At 31.4% G+C, this 12,257-nt stretch overlaps 1 protein-coding gene and 1 non-coding gene across 2 annotated transcripts; both read right to left on the bottom strand.

The window, feature by feature from the left end:
* Positions 1–2,617: 2,617 nt before the first annotated feature.
* On the bottom strand, positions 2,618–9,691 carry LOC146539928 (uncharacterized). Its single transcript, XM_085207842.1, has 2 exons — positions 9,222–9,691; positions 2,618–3,702 (listed from the first exon to the last, which is right to left on the bottom strand). The coding sequence occupies exons 1-2, from the start codon at positions 9,405–9,407 to the stop codon at positions 3,562–3,564; spliced, it is 327 nt and encodes a 108-aa protein (XP_085063968.1). The 5' UTR covers positions 9,408–9,691; the 3' UTR covers positions 2,618–3,561.
* Positions 9,692–10,877: 1,186 nt separating this feature from the next.
* LOC146539927 (5S ribosomal RNA) lies at positions 10,878–10,996 on the bottom strand. The gene has a single exon (XR_014879490.1). It is a non-coding gene; the product is annotated as a 5S ribosomal RNA (ribosomal RNA).
* Between the last annotated feature and the right edge of the window lie 1,261 nt (positions 10,997–12,257).

The raw sequence follows: 12,257 nt of genomic DNA, 5'->3' as shown, positions 1-12,257 counted from the left end.
GTGACTTATGTTCGATATGAATTCATATGAACGGAGTACAATTTGTCATTTTGATAACGGTTATTGCATTTGCACTGCTATATGTATGTCTTCTATCGATAGATATTTATTAGATGATGGAGGATGTTGTTTTCAAATATATTTGTTATAGATATTGGTTGTAAATTTACTTTTATTTTATAAAAAAAGAAAGATATAACCCAACAAAGCTATTTAACTAAATTTAATAATGAAATTAGTAGGTACTAATCGTTCCACTTTCGCTATCAACACACTATATAAAAATTGGTCGGAACGTGGAGAACGAAGTCTATCAACACTAGGTTTTCTTCAACTATTTTGATAAACGGGTAGAAGCGTAAGAGTGACTGCATTCTACGCTTTTTTTTCAATATGAAAAATATTACATAGATACGTCTTATGTTTGAAGCAACATTTTAAAAGTTTTTTTATCTTTTAGAGTATATAATAAAAAAAATGTTCTTCAAATATTTTTTCTTGAGAGAGAATCTACTGAAAAAGTACGGTTATCGTTAATTTTTTCATATTTAGAATTGATGCTTGAACCTAAACTACACAAGAAAAATCAAAGAACTTTAAAAATTATAATCACCCAGAAATCGAACCTGAAACTATATCGTATATATATATAAGTCAGTGTTAATATACAATATTAAAATAAACACACTTATATAACGTAAACAATATGTAAGCTTTGTAAAATTCATACACCATAAAACATTTCAGCGGCTGATAGGCGCGTAGTAAACAAACTAGTGAGTGGGAACTCTCATAAAACAAAGTGTCAGTTATTACATTAATAACGAAGGGACGCAAAAACCCAACCCTTTTTGTTTATCCCTTAGGATCGTTGGAACTTTCGCCTTCAGTAAAACAAGGATGTATAAATATGGCATATCGCGTTTACTGTATACTATAAGTACAGTACGGTTGACGAGTCTTGGCCAACCTGAAATTGTTTTGCGACAGACCTACTTACTAATTTAGGCCTTATGATTTTTTGGGCATGGTTCACCGGGAAAGAAAATTCCACTCAACTCGCAACAATAATTCCTGGCGATAGGTATATTTAAAATCTAATAACTTAAATAATGTCAAAGTAAATATTATTCTACTTCTCTCTCTCTCTTTTCTCTTGATCGTACTGACGTATCCAATTTTCTCGTTCAACAAAGTGACCGACGTCGGTTTGTCTGATTTATTACGGGCGCCTTCCGCAAAAACCTGGCATCGTAAGCCGTTTCTGCTTTGTACGTCCAAATGTATTTCGCCACTACCATTAATACTATTTGTAGTCTTTGCAAAGAATTCATATCATTTTAGCAAGGTTTATGGAAAAGTTTTTTTTAGTTTCACTCTGTATCCCGTTCTGATCAGGGTAGGTAAAAGGAGAATGGGAATTTAGTGTTAAGACACTCCTTTCTCGTTACACTTTGACAAAGTGTCTAAACTGGGTGAATGAAATTATTTTAAATAGTTTTATGTTTCATATTCAGAAATATTGATATATGTAGGTATAAAAAGACGTAGGTATATATAAGAAAAATAAAAGTACAAATAGCCAAATTATTTTTATTTAATTTCTCGAATAATATACAACAATTTTTAAAATTTTAATCAGATCTTATTTAACTCACTCATTACATTACAATTTACAGATTATTACTACAAATTATTACAATTTATATTCTAGGAATATATACAAATCTAATTATAAAAAGAAAATTGAACATTTAAAATTATACCACGAAGTAATTTTCCATACCTAAATAAAAGGAAATTAAAAATCTTGAATAATATAAACAATAGAATAGAATAACAGTTTTCAACATAACACGGAAATGCGGTGACCATTTAAACAACATGTGCTAACAAATGTATGTAGTTATAGAAGAGAATAATGAAATAAATTGCTTGAGCTTCACCGCAACCTAACACTGTCTCTTATTACACCTATAAATATAATTTACGCATTCAATTTAATTATAACATTAATAATATATTAGAAAAAAATCACAGTTGTTTGAATTACTAATAAAACAATTTTATGTGTTATAGTTTTTAGTTTAATAGTACTTATTATTTAATTATTAATTAACATTACTTATTATTTATTAATCTGTCTCACATTAATCTCTGTGTTAGAACAATAATTCTTATAGAAATTATTTTCACATAACAGACCCGAAAGCCATTTTATTATAGAAAATTGTAAATAATTCAATTATTATTCCTTATTTTCTTCATTTGTTCAAAAAAAGCAAAGATTAGAACCTTTTGTCATGGTACTACTTTCTACATTGTTTATTCATTAACGTAACTCAACGCCACGCTGGGTCATTACAGGGCCAGAATTAATTTTTTTTTTCGTATGTCCCACATCGTCATATTGTTTTTGAATTTTCTTGAAATACGCATGTAGTTACAATATATTAGACGAATTTTAACAGATTTGTGTAACACACGCACTTTAACCAACAAATCTATAGTAAAATTTTGGTACGGTTGGAAGTTCACATTTTTTTAGTAAAGAAAGTTGGTGAAAGCGCTTGAGCATGTTACTCAAGAAACACGAGTTTACGCTACATAGAAAATTTTTATACTTTTATAATTTCTTATTTTTATTTCACATTTAACAAAACAAATTACAGACAGTACCCGCTTGGTAGTTGTGGATTCGATCCTTAATTGAAATTGATTATTATAGAAAAAATAACAGAATCTATTGAAATTGTGTATGTCATAATTAATTCTGATAAACTTATTTCTACAGGCAATTTGTTTCATATATATCAATTAATACGAAGAGTCTAATTGGAGGTTTAAATAGGAATGTCAGATACCTATGCTAAGTTGATTATGTAAGAGAAATATTTTGTAACGACATTGGTAATAGCTTCTATGGCGGCATACAGTCAATACGCCAATATATATAAAGGAAAATAATCTATGTTCTCTATCTATATTTATTTTCACGGAGAAAATAAACGTAATTTTGTAGGTAAAAACGAAATATGCTATTACATTCAAACCTAACAATATCTAACATAATTGTTCTTAGCATTTCTAGTATTTTGGTTCATATTTATTAATGTTTATGATTCAAAAGTCATAAAATATGCATCTTTAGAATGCTATAATTAAAAAATTGACAATTCTTAATGCCCAAATGAGCAACGTGACATTACGAACGTACTACTATGTTTAAAACAAAATAATATATACAAAGTTAATCAATGAACAAACTTCGTTATCTAACACCAATATATTTATTTTAAATATTATTTGAGAGTAACCGATAACGTTATTTATCCTATTAGGCTACAAATAGTATTAAATATTTTTCACAATCGTTAACAAATGCGAAAACAATAATAATATTACTCGAAAATTTCCATATTTTCCATACTAAATAAGTTGTAGAATAAATAATAAACTAAGCACTAACAACACAAACTTTTTGATTTAGAAAATTCCTAATTAAATTGTCTTTCTGTTCAGTTCATTTTTATACGTATAGGTAATATAAATATTATTTTGCTATACATATATTTCTACTTCAAAATTGAGAGGGTGATGTCGTTGACTTTTCATCCTTACAGTGACATATGAGAAGCCAACTCCTCCGTCCGTGACGTTCGCGCTGGCGTGCGAGAAGTCATTGTCTATTGCAGCTATACCCTGGAAAGAAATAAACTTTAATATAATTGCTATAAAACTATAGTTATAATTCGATGCTTGCCGTCGCGGCATAGGGGCACGTGAGGCTATGGGTTCGATTCCCACATGGGAAAGTGAAATATTTAATATTTTCGTGTTTTCCCTGTAGTAACGAGGTAAACTGGGGCGCTGATATCGCGATGTTATCGCCAATCCACATACAATCCCTCAAGAATTCGGCGAAAAGCAGGAAACGAAAGTGTCTTAAAGGGAACGCCCGTCTTAATACTAGGTTCCCAGGATCCCTTTACCTCTCCTGCTATGTACGGAATACAGCATGTAGCTAAAAAAAACAATAAGTGGTAAGTTCAACTAGTACTTACTAGTTACGTATATCTAGCCAAAATTATTTAAAAGAAAAAGTTAGGTACCTATATAAAATTCTTTATAGATAGATCCTTATAATTTATATATTTTTTTAATCAACCTATTAAGACTATTTGACTTGGAGGACAACACAAGTAGGTTTTTAGGACAGGGTTAACTTGCAAAATGTATGTAAGAATTAAATAAATGACTATATTTAAATAAGCCATTGATAGACGTAAATTAGTTAAATATTTTTCTATACTTATTGCTAGGGTCAAGGCTAATTTCTCGTTTTTTTTAGCATATTATTTTAGCATATTATTAACTAACCTGTTGAAAAATTTTAATTAATATTTAAGAGTTCGTCGTATATTTTATGTATTCGCAAATTATAATACGAGAAAATTATAATAATAATAATAAAGTACAATAATGACAGTTTCAGTTTTATCAGTTTGAAATTGAATATATATTATATATAGGTATATATTTTTAGGTACTAATATATGATTTTTTAGGTACATTTAGAAAAACAAGTAATAGTTTAAAAAAATATACAGCAAAATATGATCGAAACATGAAATAACATTTCAAGGTTACTGATAACAGTATCAGCTGTATTCTTTTATAAACATAAGTTGCAAATATTTAAACATATGGCCGAATCGTGAGTTCTGTTCTTTTCTTTTCACGCCCCCTCTCCCCACTCTCTGCAGAATTTTGGAGGCGTTGGGTGATGAGTGGCGGAACTCAACGCCGCGTTTTGCATCGACATCAAATTAAAATTTTCACATCCCCGAGTGAGAATCGAACCTACAACCTGTCGCCTTTCAATTAAAAATTATTTATTAAATTACCACCACGACTATTATTTATTTAAATCATTATTACGAAATTACTTTATTTTAATAAGTATGATTCATGGCTGCCTTTAACGATTGATGTAAATATTTAAGCGCCATTAGACGGCCCCTAATAATTTGCGTGTTCATTGTTTTCGACCGGCCAGTCACTTTTTGTAGTTCCCCGTCTAATTATACAAATACTATTTCTATATAAAATATTTTTTTAATATCAATGCGATATACAACTTCTGGGAACCTGAGAATTTAGTGCTAAGGCACTCCTGAAACTCATCTAGTGCCAATACTTTCCGTTGTGTAACATTTTCTCGAGGGGAATCGAACTCACAACCTGTCGCGTTTAAGCATGTTTGTGGCAATGTCAAAAAATAAAAATATTAAAGAAAAATCAAAGACTAATTTGATATATCCACATAATTTTTTCTTAATAATTATTTTAATAAGAACCACAGCAACCATAGATTCATTCCCTTAAAATTACGTCACTATGTTTTTCATTTTATCTATTTAGAGATACTATACGCTAGGAAGCGGAACCTGACGCCGCAGACGTAACCAGACCTAGTACGTGAGACATACCCTCGAGTCGGATTTTCACAATGGAACCATAAATTGTTTGATGCAAATATTAGCGATCCATATTTTATAATGGAGTCAAGTCAGCCATGTTTTCATTGCGGGTAGACTTTTATAGACTATTGTTTTAAAAGTAATTAATCGTTCTTAATTAATATCAGAACATAATACACGTCAGCTTAATTGATTCAATTTATGTAGTAAAATTCATCTTCATTAATGAAAGTAAAGGAAGGTAGAAGGTATTACTTCTAATACTGACCCCTTTCTGTGGGGTTGGTGTTTTTACGAAAATATTAAAGGGTTATCAAATGAGGAAGTAATTTAGTTACTTGTTAATAGTAAATTCATATAATAGTGAGAAAATCGAGGTAGTTTTAGCAATAAAATGAAAACTTTACGATAACAAAAGTAACGATTAATTTTAAATATTTTAAATATAAGGTAAATGTACGGGAGTTCGGCAGTTTAAGGCTCTCATAACTTTAAACTATTGTAAATACATTATTAAAGGTTATATGAATTTGCAAATTTTAGTGTGATCAAAGTGGGTCTTTTGGCAGTAATTTAATGTGTGAATTATGCGGTTTAACTTAACCTTAATTTTTATATTAATTTATTTGTGGACCTCTAATTTGAACCCTACTTCGTGATAAAATTTAGCTCTGTTTCTAACTTCGTGAGTTTGTGTCCCCTATTTCGGGTCACAAGTTTTTACCTCGCGAGTGAGGTTTTATAATAAAAAAAATTAACACCTTTATTGGTTTGGATTGTAAAGAATTTGTAAATAAAAAAAAAATAGGTAGATCAGCTTAACGACATTAAAACTTTCATAAAAAAAATCAAATCAAATTAAATCATCTTCACGCTGTATCCCGCACACAGCAGGATAGGCCTAGGTAGGTAGGTAGGTAGATAGGTAGGTAGGTAGATAGGTAGGGACCTAGTGTTTTTAAAACACTCCGTTCCCCACTTTCTGCGGAATTCCGGAGTCACAGCATGTTAAGTGGCACAACTCAACGCCGTGCTTTGCCTGAAATATAAATTTAAATAAATATTTTCTATTTTCTATACTATTCCTATTTTCATCTCCTGGAGTGGGGATCGAACCCACAACCAGTCGGTTTTACAGTCACATTTTGTACTCCTGCGCCACGAGAAGTCCCAACTTTTATAATTTACAAATTATATAAGCTCAGTTTTAAAAAAACTACATTTTTGAACGTTTATATATTTTTTTTATAAAAAATATATAAAAAAACTCAAAATTCAAGTTAAATTTTTTGAAGCTAGGTATGCCACTTTATAGAACTATATATTTTCGCAACTAGTTTGTACGGCGTTTTGTGTTTAGTAGGTATATATTATATTCCTGAAAAATTCTTGAAAAAATAAAAAGATCTTTATTTAGACTTATAACAAGACTAAGATAAACACTATTAACAAAGACAAAGAAGTCAATGTGCTGATTTTACGTAGATTTATTTGTCACGAAGTTAGAGAAAATAATGAAATGTAGGGGATCTTATTTCGTGTTACTGATTTTAGTAACTTCCGCAGTTCTGTTTATTCAGTATTTTTTACATTATATAAAGTAATCATTAACAACCACGTATATTCGATAAAATACACAAAAATAAATTATAAAGGTTGATTAAAAAATAAAATTACATTGGCAGTACCTATACGAATTTAGCTTAAAATTACCAATTCAGGTTACCTTTAAAATAGTAATATAGAAATTTAAGTGGACAAAACATATACCGAATTTCGATCACGAGAAACTTTAATAAATACAGTAACTGATTTTAAGCTTTAAATTTAAATTATCTTAGTTATAACATAAATATAAATTTATTAAAAAGTATCTAAGATTTCCCTAATTCGGTAGTAACACGAAATAGCGGACACTTGATAAATAAAATGTCTGCTATTTCGTGAATCGATTTATTGCAATTTTAAAAGAATTTTATGCTTCCATCTATTTTTTTTTTCAATAAAATGTTTAATTATAGAATACAAAAAAGCATATATTCAATGTTTTATTCGAATAACTTACCTTTGTCTTTCTACAACCTTAAGAAATCCTTACCCTAGTCTTACGGTCGCAAGCATCGCAGACACGTTACAATGCAGTTTGTAGCCAACTCTGCGTTTAAAATGTCGCTATACGCTCAATTTTATCATTAAAATATTGTTACTTAGTTTTTAGACAGTTGAAAGTATAAAGATTATATACCAATATATAGTTTCCGTAAATAATACTTAAATTGCTTATTATTTTTGCCAGAAGCAAAACTCACGAAACCACGTACTATCACGAAGTTACCGTCACTTACCTTATCCTATATCTTATAAAACAAAGTCGCTTTTTGTGTCTGTCTGAACTTTCTAACTCTTCTTCTTCTAAACCACCCAACGGATTTGGATGCGGTTTTCACCATTAGGTCGAGTATTTCTCAGGGAAGGTTTATATATAGTTTATTATTTGTACATTCTTATGTAAATTAACATAAATACGATAAATGTGTATAAAGTCCTATACGTTGTGACATTTTCGCGCATGCGCTGCTTTAATGGTAAATACTACATGAAAAAAATGTACTGGAGTATTGTTCCTCTTAATAAGATCTAGAAAAAAGTCCGCGATGGCATATTCATATCTTTTAAGAATAACGTGTAGTGATCATATTTCTGTCTAAAAATAGTAATTTCAATATATTTTTTATTGTGAGGGCTATTTTTCCATAATGGTATTAATCCTTATCCTTTAAAATACTTTATTAAATTTCTACGTTAAACGAAGATAAAATTTGCTTTTTAAACTATTTCGAAATTGCGAATAGTTTTAGAGAAAAACGCATTTAATTATTGACACATCACGCCGTTCACACATCAACTGTATCGAGTCAAGTTTCACTTATCCCTTACTCTCAGCATATAAATAAGTATATTAGTTACGTTGGCCATTTAATGTAGATCAAAACTGTCTTTTCTGTTTTTCATTTTAATAAGTACTTTAGAAGTTGTTACAATATCAAAAAATCCTTGCTTCGAAACGCGCCTCGCGACGTTATGCTTATACAAGCGATTCCGCCGCGCCCGCCTGCCTTACACGCATCGGTGGTTCAGTGGTAGAATGCTCGCCTGCCACGCGGGCAGCCCGGGTTCAATTCCCGGCCGATGCATTCTATTTAATTTTCGTCACAGGCAGCCACGTAGTGCTTGCTTTTCATCAGGGACAGAATACCCTCTTCAGCATTAACCACAAGCTCGAAAAAAAAAACCCGCCCGCCTTTATAGCAACGAAGATTTAGATGCGTTTGCACGTATTGCATAATTCGAGTTGAATGTATTATTTAATGTCATTTAACTATCTAAAAATAGTAATTTAAATATATTTTAATAAGTACTTGAAAAGATTAGTAGCACAGATTTAAAATTACGGTACCTACTAAAAAATCCTTGCTGTGTAAAACAATTGGAAAATCCTTATTGACACTACGAAAATGCGAGTTGCATTAGGGTTTAATTAATTTTCACATTATCTTAAGTGCTTTGCAAACATACATTATATGAATAATCCAGTAGTAAAAGCGGGCGAAGCCGCAATAGGGTCGCTAGTTTATTATAAAATACTAATTAAAATTTATTTTAAATTACCCGCATAAAGAAATATAAACGCAATCAAATTCAGCATTTTCTGAATATAATATTAATATTTATTATTACCTTAATAATTCTTTTCTCCGGATCCGTATACGTCATTGTTTTAATCCGCTTCTTGAAGGGTATCGCGAAGTCCTTGATCCTCTGATGAAACACCATTTTTCTGTGCACTGTGTCCCCAGTTATCATATCTTTGCTTTCACAGAAATACAAAAAATATATTAGAGAAACTAGCAACAGAACGCGCATGTCGCCTTCATAAGCTATGAGCTAAGTGTCATTTTACATATCTGACACGACAGGCCGGCGTCGAATGACTAACATGAACGATAACCTCGCGATGCTATACTTCCCCGATACTAAAATACAATAATATTTGATTACTTCATATCACCACTAGGTTCCTATAATTATAAAACTTGTTTTAAAATAAATATTTGAGTCTAAATTATCTTTCTTGTTTAGATCGGCGTGCGATAGCTCGCTCGTTTGGTACTGGTCGAACTAGAACAATGGACAATAATATTATAATGTAGGTAGGTATGCAAATGATGTTAGTTTATAGATAAAAGTGGTCGTTGCGATTACTGTGCGAGGTAGTACTAGCACGAATGTTATTAATAATATTTATTATATTTTTAAATGAGTTAATGATGGCAATTGCAAGCGTAAATATTTATATACCGTTTTGTTTAATGATTTTTAGATAAAAAGTTTGTTAATGAGAGATGAGAGGCAAATGTGACTGTAAATGCGATGGTTGTGAGTTCGATTTCCTCTCGAGGGAGTGTAATACTTAATATTTTGTTTTCTTCGCTCTGGTAACGAAGCAATGAAAATAAAAAAAATTGAATATTGCCTCTTCACACACAATTGGAGAAAAAATATTTTTATCATTATTTTCGTTTAGTGTAGATTAAAAACAATCGTTAGTTAATGGAATATCTTGTTTCTTACGAAATGAGTCTATAACAAAATATTGGTATATCTCGCAGAAATAGATTTAAAAATTAATAACAAAAATATACATATTATACAGATAATTTTAATTTGTGCAAAGGTATTTTTTCATAAATCTAAGTTTATTAAATTCATATTAAATAAGCTACACACATCACTAGCTATTTCATCATACTTTTTATTCATTATAACATTTTCGTCAATAATCCATCACAGAATTATATACTACTGCGTTCATAACTTTTTCTCTTGACAGAATGATTAATGCTTTGCTCGGGCCCACTCTTCAGATACTGACAAGAAAATTTAAAAACTTTTCGAAACATCTAGAAGAAATTCGAAGTAATTTTTTATAAATTCATACTTTTCAAAATCTACTTAAATATTTGAAATGTTATGAATATATATTTTTTGCTAAAAATGACATCCATAATAAAATATATCGATACGCTTAAAATTTAGTATGTAATTAGTTAAACGACGTAATGTAGTAATCGGAATGTGACTGACTTAACACGATGATTCCGTCGACAACGGTGTTTGTGTCATGTGTAAGTAGTGTGTTTCCTACCTATATACAGGGCATTCGAATAGTAATGGCGTCATCGGAATCTAAAAGGACGCTACGCGGGCGCGGGGAACGTCTACGTCTAGGAAGCGCGTTAGGAGTGTAATCACACGAGGGAACAACAAGGGACATTAACTATGAGGGATTCGCGTGCGAGTCTGCGTGCTCGAAGTAGCGCTTCGCTAAAAAAAAGCCAACGGCACGCGGTGTTCCCAGGCGGTCACCCATCCAAGTACTGACCACGCCCGACGTTGCTTAACTTCGGTGATCGGACGAGAACCGGTGTGTTCAACGTGGTATGGACGTTGGCACTCGCAGAATGTGAAATATGAAGTTATAGAAATAGGTAAGGTAACCGATCATAGCTCTGCTTTATCATATTTGTATAGAAATAAGTTAATTAATGATATCCATATATTTATTTACATTTCCACGCTCTGGTGTCGAGGCAAAGAGCGGTGTTCAGTTCCGCCACAATTCGGTGGAAAGTGGGGAACGGAGTGTCTCAACACCAGATTCTGCCTACCCTGCAGTGTGCGGGATAGATACAGCGTGAAGCTGATATTTATTCATATATCAAATTTCTTCTATTGAAAAGTTTGATATATTATGTATTTTTAAATATTTTGTATTATTAGTAACTAGCGACCCTCTTGCGGCTTCGCCCGCTTTAACTACTGGATTATTCATATAATGTATGTTTTCAAAGCACTTAAGATAATGTGAAAATTAATTAAACCCTAATGCAACCCGTATTTTCGTAGTTTCAATAAGGATTTTCCAATTGTTTTACACAGCAAGGATTTTTTAGTAGGTATCGTAATTTTAAATCTGTGCTACTAATCTTTTCAAGTACTTATTAAAATATATTTAAATTACTATTTTTAGATAGTTAAATGACTATTTTTAAACGGAAGAAATTATAAACAAAAACCTACCTACTAATAACTACTACAAAAAATGTGAAACCAAATATATCGCGCTTAAATAATACATTCAACTCCAATTATCCAATACGTGCAAACGCATCTAAATCTTCGTTGCTATAGAGGCAGGCGGGTTTTTTTTTCGAGCTTGTGGTTAATGCTGAAGGGGGTATTCTGTCCCTGATGAAAAGCAAGCACGACGTGGCTGCCTGTGAGGAAAATTAAATAGAATACATGGGCCGGGAACCGAACACGGGCTGCCCGCGTGGCAGGCGAGCATTCTACCACTGAACCACCGATGCGTGTAAGGCAGGCGGGCGCGGCGGACGCATGGCGAGTGGCGAGCCGTTTCGCAGCAAGGATTTTTTTGATATTGTAACAACTTCTAAAGTACTTATTAAAATGAAAAACAGTAAAACACAGTTTTGGTCTACATTAAATAGCCAATGTAACTAATGTACTTATTTATATGCTGAGAGTAAGGGATAAGTGAAACTTGAGTAACATACAGCTGATGTGTCAACGGCGGGATGTGTCAACTATTAAATGTGTTTTTCTGTAAAACTATTCGCAATTTCGAAATATTGTAAAACGCAAATTTTATCTTCGTTTAACGTAGAAAATCAATAAAGTATTTTAAAGGAT

The sequence above is a fragment of the Heliconius melpomene genome, chromosome 3 (assembly GCF_056956725.1).
Source record: "Heliconius melpomene rosina isolate 202511_hmr_F chromosome 3, ASM5695672v1, whole genome shotgun sequence".
Lineage (NCBI taxonomy): Eukaryota > Metazoa > Arthropoda > Insecta > Lepidoptera > Nymphalidae > Heliconius > Heliconius melpomene.
The sequence above is the reverse complement of the archived record's forward strand: the minus strand, read 5'-3'. Positions and strand labels throughout refer to the sequence as shown.